General features: G+C 39.8%; 1 protein-coding gene and 1 long non-coding RNA gene across 2 annotated transcripts in view; both read right to left on the bottom strand.

Annotated features, from left to right (window-relative positions):
- Positions 1-20,150, bottom strand: part of cntn2 (contactin 2) — a 52,672-nt gene that overhangs the window by 8,817 nt on the left and 23,705 nt on the right. The window contains exons 12-22 of the mRNA XM_029150698.3: positions 16,341-16,468; positions 16,027-16,202; positions 12,604-12,724; positions 12,142-12,300; positions 9,679-9,828; positions 9,511-9,581; positions 9,099-9,333; positions 4,056-4,171; positions 3,361-3,547; positions 2,940-3,052; positions 2,228-2,396 (exon numbers count right to left, since the gene is read on the bottom strand). Of these exons, the coding sequence (XP_029006531.1) occupies positions 2,228-2,396; positions 2,940-3,052; positions 3,361-3,547; positions 4,056-4,171; positions 9,099-9,333; positions 9,511-9,581; positions 9,679-9,828; positions 12,142-12,300; positions 12,604-12,724; positions 16,027-16,202; positions 16,341-16,468 (1,625 nt within the window). The remainder of the gene's footprint in view (positions 1-2,227; positions 2,397-2,939; positions 3,053-3,360; positions 3,548-4,055; positions 4,172-9,098; positions 9,334-9,510; positions 9,582-9,678; positions 9,829-12,141; positions 12,301-12,603; positions 12,725-16,026; positions 16,203-16,340; positions 16,469-20,150) is intronic.
- LOC129604108 (uncharacterized) lies at positions 9,835-12,135 on the bottom strand. The gene is made up of 3 exons (XR_008694737.1): positions 10,850-12,135; positions 10,350-10,437; positions 9,835-10,251 (listed from the first exon to the last, which is right to left on the bottom strand). It is a non-coding gene; the product is annotated as an uncharacterized LOC129604108 (long non-coding RNA).

Below are 20,150 nucleotides of genomic sequence, written 5' to 3'. Positions count from 1 at the left end.
TTCGTTTTTTTATTGTTTTTATAAAAATAATGTTTGCCCTGTTCAAACCTGGGGAATAAAAACGATTCTGAATTTAAGAGCGGCTGATCAACTTCGTAGGAACACATTTCATATGGTACAGGTGAAAGGGAGACTAACAACCCAACGCAGCGAAGGCTGTAGCAGGCAGAGAAACGCAGATCTTTGTCCTGCATGTTGACGCGCGTTTCCCCATCCCCCCAGTGTCCCTGCTCTGGGATGTGGATGCCCCCGCCTACTTTCATTCAACAGACGGACATGAAAGAGGGAATAACGAAATAAACAGCTTCATAGGAACATGGCTGTAGCTTTGCAATGACTTATTATGTGGTACAGGTGAAAGGAGTAATAACGAAATAAACGGAATATAAAACAGGAGCGTTTTCTGTTTATATTTGTCATTGCACATTTGTTAAAACTTGATGAGTGTACTGTCATCTTTTCTGTAATTTTTGGTGACGTTACAGTGCAAACAATATTTGAGTTTTTTTGTAAATAAACAAAGCTTCGCCACATTTGAGAAGGATCTGGAACTGTCTTGTTGTATTGTTGATGTCTCTTATTGCTTCCTTCGGTGAGACCGCAAAAATGACACTTGCCCACGTTGTAAATCCAAGCACATAGCAATGGAACATTGTAACAGTGGATGTCACTCAGACTCATGGAAACTGTTCAGCCTGGCAGGCAGGAGCAGGGTCAGCAAGCCCATGCGACTCACTACCTACAGTGCGTCTGTGAGGGCCCTCTTTACGTAACAAAAGCAGCTGTTCACAGATGATTCAGGGTCTCAGCTAGCCGAGCAGATCATTTGAACACCTTGTAGTTGGAATGGGTATATTTGGATAACCCAGTAGTCCTAGAGTTAACTCGTCACTACAGCCACAATTTTTATTCTATCAACATAATTTGTTCACTAAATCATTGTCATAATTGTCTTCTTTCTAATAATGTGTCTGGATAAGCCATTAGATCTATACTTTAATCGCTATCAACCTCAAAGCGTAGACAGATCCTGAATTTTAGGAGAAATGCAGAAGGAGATACATTTTGAAATTGCGACTTTGGCTACAATCTTTAGTTCTGATTTCACCGCCTTTCGTCTCCATGACAACAGCGCAGCTGCAGTAGGTGAACTTTTTTTATCTTTTCCATCTTTTTAATCTTTGTCTTTTTTTTACCTTGGTCAACTTTTTAATCTTTATCATATTATTAATTTTTGTCATTGTTTTTTCTTGACGTCAGCAACTATTCAGCGTTTGGCATCTTTTCGGCAGCAGAACAGCTCTCCCACGTAATTTGTCGGATAAACTGCGTGATGGGAGTGTCTAATGCTTTTCCGTATGGCTACATTCAAACCGTGTCTGCCAGCAGCTTGTCTGCTAAAAACTGAATGTCTGCTGCTTATTTTAGTCTTAAACTGCCATAACTTGTGAAAAACACTGTACTAAACACTATAATCGTCTGCCACAGTTGACCAGCATTCCGTAGTCTTAGCGATCCATGCACTAAATAATATTAGGGATGTGTCTCATGGGCCAAACGATAAAATACCAATGCTGTCTTTCCAGTAACAAAAATATTAAAATTGATCCCACTGAGACTTGAACCTGAGAGAAAATGCCTTCAAGACAGGCATTTTAACCAATACGCTATCCAAGATTAAACAAGGAGCTTTACATGAGCTTACATAACACGCTCACACTTCAGCAACGCTGGGCCAGAGTGGGAGCCGATCGCCACCTACAGGCCAAAGAGATGTAACACACACTCCAACGCGTTAAAAATTACGTGATAATGCAGGATAATAGAAGCAAATCACAGTAGAGGCTGACACTTTTGTGACACTTTTCAACTGTAGTTTTCTCATTTGACTAATTATGCACAGTATTCTCAGTAATATTTGTTAGGTAAAATTAATATTGACAGCATTTATCCAAACATCTTGATAGTGCAGTGTCAACTGCTAATTTTATTTATTCAGTTTAGAGATTATTCCGCTTCATAGGTTTAGACTAAATGTGGCTTCATTACTTAATGACACCCTCTAAAACATTTTTAGATATTGCAGGTATTGCAATATTGTCACTTGTTTCCTAAGCACCTGCCTCAGAAATATATTGTATCTGAGTAATGCACCACATTTGCTTATTTGTCTCAGTTAACAACAGTCAGAGCAAAAAGCTCTGCTGTGTGTTTCTTAGTTTCTTACCTGAGTCCTGGGACACAATGATCTCATGAGCCAGGCCATCCCCGCCCTCTCCCCAGGACCGGATCTCCAGCACAACGTAACCGTTAACCTTTGGCAGAGGCAAGCTCACTGATGTCTTTGTCTTATCTAGAACTTTCAGAGTCGTTTGCCCTTCATGTTTGTATAACACCTGACACAGAGAACACATACGTACACATTATCACAAAATCATGTTCTCCAGGGAAAATCAACAAAAACCATAAATGTTTAATGATAAGTATGCAGATGCCCTGTGTTTACATTACAGAGAATCTTTGATATAATGTTAGTTCATATATGCTGATCCATTACAGCCTTTTTACTGCTTCTCATATCTGATACACAGAAATGTTAAGATAATAAAAGGATCACCGAACATTAACTATCAAACTGAGTGTATCAACAAACAATGTAAAACATCAGCAACATGTGCACACAAGTGAAATGTAATCAGGGTCACTTCAAACAGCTAGAGTAGAGTCTTCTTAAGGCTCAGCTAAGCTGCTCTTTTAGGGCTGTGTGCATATGGTGTAATTAGGTTTGACAGCATGCTGGCAACATGCGCAAAGTTTAAAAACAACATGTAGGAGCTCACTGATGAAGCATACATCAAGGTATTTGACTCTCTTCTATCTGTTTTTGGGGTTAGGGTTACTCATTTTGCAGTAAACATGAGATGTAAATATTAACTCACCTTGTAGCCCAGTACAGCTGATTCATTGTGCATGGCCTTCACATGGTCCCACCGCAACTTTACCCAGGAGCCTTCTGTCTTCCATGACACGTTGCCTGGGGAACGATTAGGAGCTGAAACAAAAACATATACATTACTAACACATAGGACAGACACACTTTTCAAAGTTAAAATCTGTGCATGTGATCACGTGGCTTAACCCAGGAGGTAAAACCTTTGCTGCTGATGTCCAACCTCCTGTTGAATAAATTCAGTTCAGGATGTGCTACAGTACAGAGGGATAATCCATGTCTACAAGTAGAAGGAGATTACTCCCCAGGAACCTTCAATAAAGATGGTATCACTTCCTCCACAGTATGTGCTACTTTAGTAATGTTCAGTCTCTTTGTTGATTCGTGACTGTGTGTGAATATCACTGTACGTGGTTTTCTGGTTGTGACAGTGGTGCGGGGTGAGGGCGGCCCGGTGCCGGCGCTGTTATATGCTAGGACAGCAACATGGTATCGAGTGCTGGGCCGAAGTCCAGACACTCTGGCTGCTGTTTCCAATCCTGCCGTCCTCACTCGATCAGCCGCTGCTTCCCTTTCATGCTGCCGCCAGTACCGTATCTGAGAAAAAAAAACATTTACTAACTTAACTTGAGAACCTTCCGAAGGCACAACATTCCTAAAGTAGAAGGGAAGTTGGTATTTCCATTTTAAAATTGTCTGGACTTTAACTAGTTTATATTAAAATACAGATCACTGATAGTGAAGTCTGAAAGTAGGTAATAAAATGATAAGAACCATAAAAGCAGATGAGAGGACAGTTACCTAACCTCATCTACAAAGTCTAGAAGTGTTAAACCTGCAGGACAAAGACCTCCTTGATGAGGATCCAGATTAATAACACAACCATTTTACCGCAGTGTTTATGAGTCGGCAGTATAGGGAACATTTAGGTGGACTACATATTTACACACAATTAGAATCATGACTGGACTATGTTACCTTAACATCCAAGTTAAAAAAGGCTCCAGTCATTTCCAACCTGTTATGGTTCCAGTTTAAGGAGCACATACACTGTACAGTAAATTTCATTAGTGGTCTCCATGTACTTTATGCATTGTATTCTCACCTCATAACCTCTCAGGATCCCATTGGCACTGAGTTGCTGGACAGGTTCCCATGAAACCTGGATCTCAAATGCAGTGAGTGCTGTGGCGTTAGTGCTTGGTGGTCCTACCGTTGGTTCTGTGAGAAGAGGTATATATATATATATATATATATATATATATATATATATAATGTAATTTCTTCCATCATTCAGCAAGGCCGGCCCGTGACATACGCAGTATAGGCAAATGCTAAGGGCGCCGTACATCCAGGGGGCGCCAGAAATGGGGGAAGAAAAAAGTTTAACTTCCACCAGTGTTACCAGATATACGATAATTATTAACAGCCAGTATATGATAGTTTTGACACAGCAGTTAATAATATTTTGGTGTCGTTTTGATTGACGTACACATGACCAAAAACTGTTTTCTCTCCTGATTGGCTCCTCCTCTCTGTCAATCACAGTACTACTACTGATTGGGTCAATCAGCTGCTTGTGTTTGTTTGAAAAGTGGCACCATTCATCCAGCATAGCAACAAAAGCGAAAATAAGCAAACACGAGTTCAGAGCTAAAGCAAACTAGTAAAAGAAAAGACACCGGTAAGCAAACCCAGCAGTTTTATCGGCCTGTATGGTTAATAGACGCTACATTTCAGACACATTTCAAAACATGCAACACATGAAGTCTGTGGCTCCAAAAGTTAATAAAGAGAATAGTTGCTTTTAACACTAGAACTACTAAGGGACGTACACCTTTACATATACCCCTAACTACGGCTGGGTGATCACTTGTCCGCCACGCTCCAGCTGGCACCCTGCCAAGAGCCGCTTTTGTTACGTAAAGAGGGCCATCACCGACGCACTCTGTGGGGTGGGACGGATGGGCTTCCTGACCCTGCTGCTGCCTGCAAGGCAGAGCAGGGTTCCTACTCAGGTTCCTATGAGTCTATGAGTGACATCCACTGTTCCACCGCTATGTGCTTGGATTTAAAAACGTGAAAGGACGAGTGTCATTGTTGCGGTCTCACCGAAGGAAGCAATGAAAAACATCAACAATACAATAAGACAGTTTTGCTGCTTTGCTTATTTACAAAAAAACTAAATAAATTATTGCACTGTAGCGTTTCCAGAAAAACAAAAAAGACGGCAGTACAGTACAGAGGTTCACAAGCCGCTTTCGGCAGTGCGTCATGGACGGACGTTGTTCTGCCCGCTTTCATGTAGACACGGAACTCTTCACAGTTTTTTCAAACGTAGATTTGGTTAATTTCGTTATTCATTTACAACATGTAAATGCAAATGCTAAAATTACAGAAAAGATAACAGTACATCCATCAAATTTTAACACATGTGCAATAAAAAATATAAACAGAAAACGCTTGAGAGCGTTTCCGTTTTATATTCCGATTATTTCGTTATTACTTCTTTCACCTGTACCACATAAAGTCATTGCAGAGCTACAGCCGTGTTCCTACAAAGTTAACCAGCTGTTTATTTCGTTATTCCCTCTTTCATGTCCGTCTGGTGAATGAAAGTGGGCGTGGCCATCCACGTCCCAGAGCGGTGACACTGGGGGATGGGAAACACGCATCAACACGCAGGACAAAGATCTGCGTTTCTCTGCTGCTACAGCCTGGCTGCGTTGGGTTGTTAGTCTCCCTTTCACCTCTACCATATGAAATGAAATGTGTTCCTACGAAGTTGATCAGCCGCTTTCAGAATCAGTATCGTGTTTTTCCCCAGCTTTGAACAGGGAAAACATTTTTTTATTTACAAAAGAATGTTTGTCAAAGTTATTGTCACCAAAAATTACAAAAAAAAAAACAGAAGAACAAAAGTACAGCCATATAGTTTGAACAAATGTGCAAAAATAATATAAACAAAAAACTCGTGAAAGCATTTCCGTTTTTATATTCCGTTTATTTACACATAAAAAGTGCCTCGCTGCGTTGGGTTGTTAGTCTCCCTTTCACCTGTACCAAATGAAATGTGTTCCTCCCCAGCTTTGAACAGGGCAAACATTTTTTTATTTACAAAAGAATGTTTGTCAAAGTTATTGTCACCAAAAATTAAAAAAAACGACAGTACAGCCATATAGTTTGAACAAATGTGTAATTAAAAGTATAATATAAACCAAAAACGCTTGAAAGCGTTTCGGTTTTATATTCCGTTTATTTCGTTATTTCCCCTTTCACCCGTACCACATGAAGTCATTGCGGAGTTACAGCTATGTTTCACCAGCCGTTTTCAGCAGTGAGTCATAGACGGACGTTGTTCTGCCCGCTTTCATGTAGACACAGAACTCCTAAAAGTTTTTTCAAACGTAGATTTCATTAATTTCGTTGTTCATATGCAACATGTAAATGCAAATGGTGCACTTGCTATGGGTGATAACGGGCCCACCCTGCATTCACCTGTACCACCGCTACAAACACCTCTCTTATGCTGATAGCAAGTTCCCCACCAATCTCCACACATTTACACGCATAGATAATGCGGGATGGGCCCGGGCCATTCACTCCATCAATGGCTCGTTATGATCCCTAGCAAGTGCCGCACTTGACTTGTCAAACGGGCCCTTATCAAATATTTTACACGCGTTCATCCTTTCAGCTATAATAACAGCAAAAGACAGCTCAGTGCAGCATTCGCATTTACATGTTGTTAATGAATCACGTAATTAACGAAATCTACGTTTGAAAACACTTTGAAGAGTTCTGTGTCTACATGAAAGTTACCAGAACAATGTCCGTGTACGTGTCACAGCCGAAGGTGGATGAGGAACCTCTTGGGAACATGGCTGCAGCGCTGCGATGCCTTTCGTGTGGTACAGGTGAAAGGGGAAATAAAGAAATTAACGAAATGTACACATAAAAACACTTTTTTTAACAACAATACAATAAGACAGTTTCAAATCTTTCCCAAATGTGGCGAAGCTTTGTTCATTTACAAAAACAATATATAAATTTCACACAGTATTGCACTGTAACAGCATCAAAAAATACAGAAAAGACGACAGTACACCCATCTAGTTTTAACGAATGTGCAATTAAAAATATAATATAAACCAAAAACGCGTGAAAGCGTTTCGGTTCTATATTCCTTTTATTTCGTTATTTCCTACAAATACACATGTGGACAGTGTATCAAGCAAAGACCATGGACATGCCACTTCTGTGACAAGTGACTGCAACGCAAAGCAGACAAAAAACGAACAATGTGTCATTATTTTAGACTTACCCACTTGGTTGTAATTGGTTGTAATTTTTGGTGACAGCGCAAACCATGTGTGAACTGTGTGAACTTTTTTTTATGAAGCCTCGCCACATTTGAGAAAAATCTAAAACTGTCTTCTATCATTGGAGGTGATCTTTGTATATTTTTAACATGGGAATAATTCTGCGATAACTTTTTATGTGTAAATAAACGGAATATAAAAACGGAAATGCTTTCACGAGTTTTTTGTTTATATTATTTTTGCACATTTGTTCAAACTATATGGCTGTACTTTTGTTCTTCTGTTTTTTTTTGTAATTTTTGGTGACAATAACTTTGACAAACATTCTTTTGTAAATAAAAAAATGTTTTCCCTGTTCAAAGCTGGGGAAAAACACGATACTGATTCTGAAAGCGGCTGATCAACTTCGTAGGAACACATTTCATTTCATATGGTAGAGGTGAAAGGGAGACTAACAACCCAACGCAGCCAGGCTGTAGCAGCAGAGAAACGCAGATCTTTGTCCTGCGTGTTGATGCGTGTTTCCCATCCCCCAGTGTCACCGCTCTGGGACGTGGATGGCCACGCCCACTTTCATTCACCAGACGGACATGAAAGAGGGAATAACGAAATAAACAGCTGGTTAACTTTGTAGGAACACGGCTGTAGCTCTGCAATGACTTTATGTGGTACAGGTGAAAGAAGTAATAACGAAATAAACGGAATATAAAACGGAAACGCTCTCAAGCGTTTTCTGTTTATATTTTTTATTGCACATGTGTTAAAATTTGATGGATGTACTGTTATCTTTTCTGTAATTTTTGGTGACGTTACAGTGCAAACTATATTTGAACTAGTTTTTTTTTTTAGTAAATAAACAGAACTTCGCCACATCTGAGAAGGATCTAAAACTGTCTTATTGTATTGTTGATGTCTCTTATTGCTTTTTGCTCCTATCGCACATCCTTTCATGTTGTAAATCCAAGCACATAGCGGTGGAACATTGTAACAGTGGATGTCACTCATAGACTCATAGGAACTGTGCAGCCTTGCAGGCAGGAGCAGGGTCAGCAAGCCCACGCAACCCACCACCTAGAGTGCTTCAGTGATGGCCCTCTTTACCTAACAAAAGCAGCTGTTCACAGATGATTCAGGGTCTCAGCTAGCCGAGCAGATCATTTGACCACCTTCTAGTAGGAATGGGTATATTTAGAAATCCCAGTAGTTCTAGTGTTAAATGCACTGTGAGTTTTAAAACTGTTTGGGACTTTTTCTGATACAAATTATATGGCGCCACCTGAAATCTTGCCTAGGGCGCCAAATTGGTTAGAGCTGGGCCTGTTGTTCGGTTTTACACTATACACATTTATATCGACTTGTTTAAATATAGGACTGGCGACCTGTCCAGGGTGTACCCCACCTGTAGATAGCTGGGATAGGCTCCAGCCCCCCTGCGATCTGGCATGGGACTAAGCGGTACAAAATAGATGGATGAATGGATGTTTGATTTTACGCAATAATATAATGTTCCTCTGACTTATAAGCTGTATACATAAATGAAACATAAAATGTACAGTATGTCTTCCTGGAAGCCATCCTAAATGTTGATGTAACACTTCACATTGCTCCTGTGAACTTATTTCAGTGATAACGTGATTACACTGAAAAATATACATTTAGTTGATTAAATGTATTTAATCCAATTACATTATCCAGATGAAGTTAGCACTTGTACAAGTAGTCATTGTTGTAGTTATGTTGCTTGAATTGTGAAGCCTGAGTTGCAGCAGCAGGGAAGACGTTGCAGAAGCTACAAGGTCTCATTGACATATGTATGTATAACTTACCTTCCTCAGCAGAGTGAACCACAGCAATCTGGCTGAAGGGCCCTTCTCCCCTACGGTTGTAAGCTTTGATCTTCACCTCAAAGGGGCTGTATGGCATCAAGCTGTCATTGTAGTAAACATATCTGGTGGACTCCACGTGAGGAATGCGTACCGTTGTCCACAAGGCAATCCCTTTCTTTTGGAATGCCAGAACGTAGCCGAAGCCATCCCCATTTTGGTACTCTCTGACCATGGGCTGTGTAGAGTGTAGTGTAGAATTGTGGATTTTAATGTTTGGATCCGTAATAAGAAAACTATAGTTTAAACTGCTTTAAATTTCTTGTGATTGTTGTACACTTGTAGTGTTTCAAATAGGCCAAAACTATATTTACTTAATAAAAAAAAATTCAATTAATACAAAATAAACACTTACTGTCCAGGTAATTATGAGTTCATGACGATCTCCTCCTCCTCCTCCAAGTCCACTGGGGGCCACCGTGGGAGCTGAGATCAAAATATACAGAAATTTAATGACAAGTGTGTCTAAATGAACTGTAAAAACCTAGTTACCATAATCCTGTGTCTACACTGTGACCCTTACCTGCCTGCTGTGTGCGGATGGTGTGTGACGGCATACTGGGCTCGCCACTGCCTAGAATGTTGCTGGCGATGACCTGGAATTCATAATCCATCCAGGGCGTCAGTCCCATCACACGAGCCGATTCTGCATTCCCTTCAATGTTCTCTGGTTCTGATGTATGTTACAGGAGATGGGTTAATTCAAATGATGATCATACGTAATAAGAATAGCAAGTAAATACACACGATGATGAGGAAGCATGGAGAGGCAGCTGGCAAGGAAATATGTTCCAATCAGTTCAACCGCCACGTTTGGCGTCAACCGCCATTCTTAATAACTTTAATCTTTGGATAGCGACAAGTACTTTACTGTGTGTCCGCTCTTGTGTGTTGCCGCTAGTGGTCTTAATGTATGTACGCTTTGTGTTAATGCTGACAATGCGCATAAACGCAGTTTATTTCCGTTATTAATATTTGGAAAGTCCCTTCCGGAGGAGCAAGCTGTTGACCAGTACTGGCCTGAGATACTGTACGCTTCTCAACCAATCAGAGCCTTTGGGGGCGAGACCTAAGACTGCTGCAGCAACTCAGTGAACTAGAATCGAAGAGAATAAAGGTGTCTTACGTGGACATTATCAATTTAAATGTCTTCCGAATGGCAGATTTCATGGAAACAAGTCACGCACGGCAAACCTGAATCAACGGAGTACGTTGAGTCTGAAGTATCACTTAAATTCAGTAATACTGCAATACACACCGCTGATGCCAGCAAATCACCCACCTGAACAAAAAGCGGAGGGAGACAAGTCAGCAAGCTACATTGGATGTAGCGTGTGGGAGAAGTATAAACAAAAGCAAGACAAGCTAACAAATGCCATAGCTAAGTGGTTGTCATATTAATGCGTTAATCGCGATTAATCACAAAGAACTCATGCAGTTCACACGTTTTTAATGGGGTTTAAATCGCTGCCCAGCACATAGTATTATCATTTTTTTGTAAAACCGAGTTAACATTGTATTGAGGTAATTTAACAGTGTATTTAATCTGTAAATTCATTATGCTAATTGAATGAAATACTGTTTAATGATGTAATTTATTATTTATGTATCTAATTGGAGATCACATTTCTCCTACATTAGCTTCTCTGGCTGCCTGTAAAATGTAGGATAGAATTTAAAATTTCCCTACTCACCTACAAAGCACTTAATGATAAAGCTTCTTCTTATCTTAAAGACCTCATAGTTCCTTATGCTCCCAGCAGAACGCTTTGTTCTCAGAGCGCTGGGCTACTTGTGGTTTCTAGAGTCTTTAAATGTAGAACAGGAGGCAGAGCTTTTAGCTACCAAACTCCTCTCCGCTGGAACCAGCTCCCTCTTCAGGTTTGAGAAGCTGACACACTCTCCACCTTTAAGATTAGTCTTAAAACCTTCCTTTTTGATAAAGCTTATAGTTAGAGATGGTCCAGGTCACTGGCTATGATTGTTAGTCACAGGAACCATCTCTTAGTTAAGCTGCAATAGACATAGACTGCTGGGGGACTTAATTTATACACTGAGCTCCTGTGTTTCCTTCTAACTCTTCTATCCAATAACCTCCCATGTTTAACTAACCTTATCTCTTTCTTTCCAGTAATTGTGCTTCCCCCCCCTCTCTTTCTCCCACTCTGTCGTCACCTACAGGTATCATTGAACTCAGAGCTATTAGTGTGATGGGCAGCTGCGAATCGAACCACCCTGCCCGTATCCAGTCCCTGGTTCAACCATCCTGCCTGTGGTCTGTTGTTGCTTATTTGTTGTTGTTGTGCTTTTCTCTCTCTCTCTCTCTCCCCTCACCCCAACTGGTCGAGGCAGTTGGCCGCCCACATTCAGCCTGGTTCTGCTGGAGGTTTCTTCCTCGTTAGAGAGGGAGTTTTTTCTCTCCACTGATGGTGTTAAATTGTAATTATTACAATTAAAGGCTTGCTGAATGTGGGATTCATTAGGTTTAGTTATGTAAGGTACTAAACCTTACCTTGTAAAGTGCCTTGAGATAATCTTATTGTGATTTGGTGCTATATAAATAAAATTAAATTGAATTAAATTAATTTATGCACAGTAAGAGTTCATGTATTTATTTGCTCAAGGTTTTTTACCTAATTATTTGTCATATTTGGCTATTCGACCTGACTAACTAACTGATGAGTGGGAAGATTCAAAATAAAATTAAATTGAAAAGGAAAGGAATTTTGTGGTCAATGAAATCCAACTACCCATTCCTTATGTGGTGCCCCTTTCAAGCAGGGGTTCTGCAAAAAAGCAGCTTGACACACACGCACGCACGCACGCACGCACGCACGCACGCACGCACACACACACACACACACACACAAAAACACAAAAACACACACACACACACACACACACACACACACACACACACACACACACACACACACACACACACACACACACACACACACACACACACACACACACACACACACACCTGTCCTCATCTTCTTCCATTCTGACGACAGTGGTGATTGTCCCATGATCATATATTTGCCGATGGGACTATGGTTGTCGTAGCCTCGACTCCACCTGAGTTCCACTGATGTCGCAGCAACATTCTTCACCAATAATCCTCCAGGTGGACCAGGGGGGCCTTTTAACACATAACAAAAAAACACGCTCACCTCGCTTACACATCATTTAATCATCTAAATAACATGATTATTTCCATTTTTTAATTTTTTTAGCATTCCCACCTGTGCTTATATCATACACCTACAGAACCTGTGCTTGATCTGTGCCATATGGTTTATTTCGGATAATCCAGTAACAGTAACTGACTTACAAACACAAGTTATAGCTCTAACTCTAACTGCACAACATGCTTCTTTCTTGATATTAACGCACTTAGTATTTTGCAGGATTTTCGCGCTTCTCTTGATACAACATAACTTACCTCGGACCACTAATTTTGCTGAAGCTGAGGCACTGTCCACCACAGTCTGAGCAGTACAAGTATAAATCCCCGCTTGACTGAGCTGAGCGTTCACAATGAACAGATCACCAATGTTTTCTTTCTATAATGACATAACCAAAGCAGTCAGACATTCAGTTTTGTTGGGTTCTTATGTCTTAAATCTTATTGTATTGTTGTATATAGAAATCATTACAGTTTTTATTGATCACTTTGACCTGATTTAAGACACTCAGTTTTCATCATAATTTCAGCAGACCAAGACATGGCTAGCAAATGTGTAAACCCATTATCATTGGACGGACACATGTTCCCCACCCTTTTGCAAAACAGTTAAAACTGATGTCATTTAAACAGTCTAAACACCATTGTTTTAGCTTTGGTCACCAAACAGAAACTGTTGATTCCTAACTACTAGAAACTACCAAGACCAGTATGAAATCACCATAGCAATTGTTTGACACTCCTTCACACAAATCTTCAATTTTCAATAAGAATTCAGGCCTTATAAAAAGGTGGAGGAGGTCTAAAGCAGATCCTGAGTATCAATACTGAATGTGTCTTATCCTCCAATAGATTTATAGACTGTATTTTGGTTTATGTATTTTGTGTAATATTTATAATATTTCATTTTTTTAGCCACGGTTTTGAAAAAAATGAATGTCATGGACTGAAAGCATTTCTTCTCTAGATACAATTGTTTGCAAAAAGGTAAATTTGGTAAATTTGCTATAACAACAAATATTGTATTTTACAGATAAAACAAGCTTTTGTTGTATATTTCAAATGTTTTGACACAGTTAGAGCCTTTTGCAAACATGTCATTTGACATTGGAGCAGCTGTTTACAACTATGTGTTAGCTGTTTAGACAATGTGGCACTCATTGGCAGGCTGAATCAAAGAAAGCAATGAAAACTGTAAGATATTCTATCTACAGTGGTAGCAGTCAAAAGTGACAAGCATTTTCAATGCAGTACCGTTGCGTCGCCACGGGTGCAGCTGGCTGAAAAAAATCAGGACGCTAGTCTCATTTTAACCACCAGGTGGCGCAACGTTAAGAGCTTCCAATGCACTACAGCGCAACTCAGGTCTGGCTCTTCGTTTCTATCTGTAACATACATATATTACACCAAACCTATTTTACTATGAAGTATCTGTTGTGTGCTCAAATGTGGGTAGTTTGAAACGCAATACTCACTCTCAAATAAACATTGCCACATTCAAATTGAGACATTATCCATGACTATTCATTCTGTGGGGGCATTCCTGTCCATGTCCTGTGATAGTCCAGTGGTTACGTTGGGTGACTATTGTCTGGACTGAGTTGCCATTCAATCCCTTGTCAATGTGCTTACTATGCAATCTTCTTCTGAACAACATCAACTATGTTGTTCAGAAGAAGATTGCATAGTAAGTAAGCCTGTAAGCCTGTGAATTAAACTGTCAGCAAAATAAAGAAGTACGCAAAACATGTATATTGTATGTTATACTGTATATACATACATACATACATGCATACATACATACATACATACATTATGCATCATGTAAAATTATTAATTGGAAATGATTATTTACAATGAGGTGAGGGTACGGACAATGATTGTGCTTTAGTAACGTTGGGGTATGGCCAGTGATTAGGGTCTAGGAGACACATCTTTTTTTTATAATTTAAAAACATCAGTTTCTCCATTGTGACAGGTCTTAGACGATATAGTTTTTTTTGTACATTATTTCTTTTTCTTCATTTTCAGCTCCGCCCCTAAATAAAGCAAGCCTCTGTGCGCGCATCGCAGAAACACCGGCTCCTATACTCGATATGGAATGTCACATCACTACAATTAGATAATTATTGCACTGAATGTAAAGTTTTAAATTACGTAGTCTAGCAGATCAGTTGATGGTAAAGTTTAGATGCGTTTTTCAACAGAACTTTCAGCCAAGGTGAGAATACATTATCATACGAATGCGCCGTTGGGAAAGGGACATGATGAACTCACAGCTGGGCTGAACTCAGCGCAATGTAAATAAAAGTCAGACTGTGCATGGAAACTCAGCGAACTTGCTCTGCGCTGTAAACATGGTGTCTCATGTTGGTTCACAGTCGCAAAGTCAAACTTCACATTCCTTCCCCCTATTCTGTATTAGTGCAGGGACGTGTTTACGTCAGGCAGCAGGATTATATGCACCTAAGCTGTGGGACGCCAAAATCTTTCACTTTTTTAAAACACGATTATTATTGTCGTTCAAAAATTAAGTCTCAGAGACTACCACTGCTAACTTGTAGAGGATAATAATTAATATAAATAAATAAATGGTATAAAATCTCTCTATGGCATGTCAGAACGCCAGGACTATATCAAGTATATCAACGACTCATTAATGCAGCAACTTGTTTGTTCTACATAGGATTACTATGCATGAGTAAAACAGGTAAAACTATGAAAAAAATGCAGTGCTTTCTTAAAGTGTCTTGTGGGCAAAATGATAATGATGAAATACAACTGTGTTTTTCCGGTAAATGAAATGAAATGAAATGAAATTAATTAATTAAATTAAAGCATTGGTCGCACGGAGATTTAAACTCGGAACAGACATTTCCAAGCCCTTTACCTTAACCACTATACTACCCAGGACTTAAACAACAGTTGTTCACATGAGCCTCTATAACACAATGAACAGCCTGCTGCCTGCTACCTGCTGCTGTAAGACTTTACAAACTTAGCTGCTCCTAGTAAATCGCTGTGTATTGTAACTGCTACAATTGTCACCTGTGGTCTGTCATACTGTGGTCACCATACAAATGTTTGGGCAAACTTTTACATTGTGCAATATCCGATCAACCTATGGTAGAATTACCCATCACCTCAGTGTGCAATTGTGTGTATATATAGGATGTATTTTTAATTTTACTTAAATTGTAAATAATCTTGACTGAGCTCTTGTTTTGTACTGCTGGTGCAACATGGAAATTTCTCCATTGTCGGACGAATAAAGGTCTATCTTATCTTATCTTATCTTAACAGCATTTTAGGACCAGTAGTGGGAGTCAATCGCCATCTACAGGCCAAAAGGTCATAGCACACACTCTTACATGGTGTAAACACGGTGATACAGCATTAAAGGTGGATGCCAACCACAGTTGAGGCTGACACTTTTCATTGCTACCACTGTAGCATGACAAGAAGTTTCCTGGACGAAAGCTAAGTCTGGATTTTGTGTAGGTCTAAAGAAGCACTGCTAAACAAATACCACTAAAATGATTTAAATCTGCAGAAAAACTCCCAAACTAAGATGCCATTTTATTTTGTTGTTCTTTTGTTTTGTTGCTTTTGTTTGAATATGAAATAACAGTAATAGAACATTGCCACAGTAGTTTTGACAGAGAGCAAGTCAGGACTTACCCCTTCCACCCGATGGTAAGGCCCAGTAGAACGTTCCAGGTCAAGCAGAACCCCATTAATGGCCCATGTGAATGTCAGGTCCATGGTAGGGTCATGGGAGGCATGACACTGTAGTGTCACATTCTCCCCCTGATTGATGTCAGCATTGGAAGGGGCCAGGGTGACCTTAGTGGCATCTGCAATGACAAATCATTCAGATAATAGAAGAAAACAGTTACACTTATCTCCTCAGGCCTCTACCTGGCTTCCATCTAAATGCTTCAACTGCTTTATAGTCAGGTTTTACATTCTAAGATTCCAAAAGAAATGTGTACCTCTGACAGACAGGTGTCCAGTGCTGTTGGCTTTGCCCAAGTAGTTTTCAGCAAAACAGGTGTATTTCCCTTCATCTGCTCTGCTGATGTTGTGGAGCCTCAAGATTCCATCTGGAGTTACTGTGACTCTGTAAACATGTAGGAAGGTCATGAGCACCTGCCACTGGATGGTTAGAGTACTGCTGCCCAATCAATGTGTTTGGAGATGCAAAAGTGCACAGGGTTCACATTTTAACGGCTATTACAACATTTACTATAACGATGCTTTGAGAAAGTTTTTCAAACAGTATGTACAGATGCAGCAGTTCATTTTTGCTCATTTCTGTCGACTTACAGGCGCTGACCCTCCTCATACCAGTGAAAGAAGAAAGAAAGAAATTAACCCTTAATAGTCCCACAGTGGGGAAATTCATTCTCTGCATTTGACCCATCCCCCTTGGGGGAGCAGTGAGCTGCCACATGAGCGGCGCCCCCACAGATGTATGGTATGCTTTTCAACAGTTGTTAAGGTTTACAGGCAGAGGAACACGACAACAACATTCAATTATGCTTCCAGCAGAACACTTTGTTCTCAGAGCACTGGGCTACTTGTGATTATTGAGGTTAACTCCATATGAGTTATGGGGAAGAAGCTGTCTAGGTAAGACAGAGGATAAATTTAAGGTTGATGGATCTAGACGGTGCATTCTGTCATTTGGAGGAAGTTGCTGCTGAATGTCTTCTTTAATGGTGATAATTTTATTAGTAAAGTAGTTCATAAAGTCATTGCTACTGAGATTTAAGGGGATAATAGGGGATAGTAGGCTCAACACAGCTATGACTCTTAGTCAGCCTGGCTACAGTGCTAAAAAGAAATCTGGGGTTGTTTTTGTTTTCCTCAATTAAGGAGGAATAATATGTCTTTCTAGCAGCACAAAGTGCTTTTTATATATTATTAGACTGTCCTTCCATGCAATGCAGTTTACATTTATTTTGCTGGAAAGCCGCTGCCTTCCTAGTTGTCTGGTCCTGTGCTTTAGCCTGCGGATCTCTGAGTTATACCACATAGCTAACCTCCTCTGATTCACTGCCTTCTTCTTCAGAGGAGCCACTGTGTCTAACATTGTACGTAGAGAAGCTGCAGCATCATCTACAAGACAGTCAACCTATTCATAAAAATTAAGGACTGTTCTCCTCTGTGTAACTACAAGACAATGAGGCAAAAGATGATGGAATCATATGCTTGAATCTGGCAACAATTCTGCTGTAAGGAACCTTGGTGTCATCTTTGACCAGGATCGCTCTTGTATTGTATATTAAATAAATCTCCAGAACCGCCTACTTTCATCTTAGAAATATAGCTAGAATTAGAAGCATCCTACAGAGAATGCAGATGCAGAGAAACTGATCCATGCATTTGTTACCTCTGGGCTGGACTACTTTAACTCCTTACTCATAGGATGTCCTAACAGCTCCTTAAAAAGCCTACAGCTATTCAAAATGTTGTTCTGATGGGACTTAGAAAGAGAGATCACAACATTGTTGTATGTTGGATTTGGAGTGTAGTTGTGTTAGGTCTTAAACCTTATCTTGTAAAGTGCCTTGAGATAACTTTGTTGTGATTTGGCACTATATAAATAAAATTTTATTTAATTGAATTGTTCGCCCACGCGTCTGACAAAGCAGTGCCGGTAGCTGGTTCAACAGTCCCTGCAACTCCTGACTGCTTTTCCGGTGGCTCCTTCCACTCTTTCGAAAGGTTGATGTAGTATGTTTGTTTTTCTTTTCCTTTGTCTGGGTGATGGATTTCATAAGTCACTGAGCCCATCTTCTGGACCACGGTATATGGACCTTGACTTCGCCAGAAGCTTAGTCATAGAGGTCAGTAGCAAGAGTAACACTTTCTGTCCTAGTTGATACTGTCGTTGTCTTGCGTGCTGATCATACCATCACTTCTGGAATCGTTGCGTCACCTGCAGGTTCTCCCTCACCTGATCTCGGTACTGCTCGAGTCACTCCCTCATCTACAGCACGTACCATGTGTGTGTGTGTGTGTGTGTGTGTGTGTGTGTGTGCGCGCGCGCGCACAGTCCGGAGCCGCTGCAAACTGGCAGTTTGTCACACTCTTGAACTTAAAACGTTTAAAGTATGATATTTAGCTGCTTAATACATTAAGCTAAATTACATCAAATTAAGCAAACCTTTATACACTTCCTTCACTTTCAGCAAATCTTTTTTAAGTTTCCTCAATTCAACAACTCTGTTTAAACAACTTCAAATTTCTCTTCAGATACATAAATCTATGCTTTACATGCTTTAGCTATTTGTATGTATGTATAAGTTTTAAATGTTTCAGCTACCTTTAGCAATTCTTTAGGAACACATTCAGCATGGAATCTTTCATAATCATATTAATTAGGCTTTTTCCAATTTTCTTCCCTTTGAAATGAATGGAAACAACTTTTCAAATTCTCTTCAGCTTTGTCTACTTTCAGCTTTAACTACTTCAGCATACTTTAAAATAAAGTGACAAGTAATCTTGTTTTTTTAAGAAAGATCTTATCTCTTTAACTCATCAGTACACCCACAGTTTTCACTCTATGACAATAATTATTTAACTCGTCGACTTGTCTTCTTTCTAATGATGTGCCTGGTTAAGCCTGCACACCTATACTTTAGTCTTGATCTGCCTCAAAGCACAGAGAGTTCCAGAATTACTCCCATGGACTCCAATGGATGTGTGAATGTTTGTTGACTTCTGGGGAGAAACGCAGAGGAGTGGCATTTTTAAATCGCGACTGTGGCCACAATTTTCACTCTTCATTAATTAACGCACAGTTGCTCATTGAAACCTTGGCATTCATAAAATGAAGTTATTTTTGTGATAAGCCTTATGGTTTTGCTGTAACAAGTCTGTTAAGCAGGGGTGCGAATCTTCGCTACAACTTTCTTGAGGAATGAATTCAACATTACAGCATTTAGCAATATATGCAAATTTACAGCACATGCAATAAGTATAATGCACCATAACAGGAACTGGTGACCCTTGCAATGACTGATTAATGGATTTGCATTAGAATCCTTACGCCAGTACAGCTCCTCACAATCCATTGTAAATTTTAGCTTTTTATTAAATAACAATAGTATGAAAGTATGTTAATCTCATTAAGATTGAAGTTGTTTTCCAATCCATCAAAAAGGCTCTTCAGCTTTGTTCCTTTGACTTACAGATAGTGATGAAATCAAAGCCTTGTTACACACTGAGCACACAGTTGGGTTGAAATCAACACATTGCTCGACACCATTTGACACAGTCAGAACATCGACATCTGCTGGTTGTGTGTGAGAATTATGTAAACATAACTTTATTGGAATTGTGATCTGTCAAAATGTAGGTGTGGATATCTTTAGTCATAAGTCATAAATACATTACAGATATCTGTAGTGTGAAACATGTCTATGGCGTTAATTCCACTTGACATGTTTATAAAGGTTTGACATATTGAAACAACCAGTCCGTTTAATCTGCAGATAAGCAGCTCAGTAGTCACCTGACATGGTTTTGGCATTGGTGGTTTTGATATGTACTGGAGACACTACTCTGCGACCTTTCTGCTTCAAAAGATCGATGCTGTGCAGAGTGGGATTGCTTGAGTTGGACATCTCTACTTACAGATATATTTAGCTGTTCCATTTGGTATCCACCCCTTTCAGCTATTTTTTCAAAAATGTTTAAGTTTTTCACAAGGCATTCAGCATTATATGCATATTTACCGCATAGTGCATTATCGGTAGTGGTCACTAGTAAGTAATTGCTGGCACCCTAACAGA

The sequence above is a fragment of the Betta splendens genome, chromosome 5, assembly GCF_900634795.4.
Source record: "Betta splendens chromosome 5, fBetSpl5.4, whole genome shotgun sequence".
Lineage (NCBI taxonomy): Eukaryota > Metazoa > Chordata > Actinopteri > Anabantiformes > Osphronemidae > Betta > Betta splendens.
The sequence above is the reverse complement of the archived record's forward strand: the minus strand, read 5'-3'. Positions and strand labels throughout refer to the sequence as shown.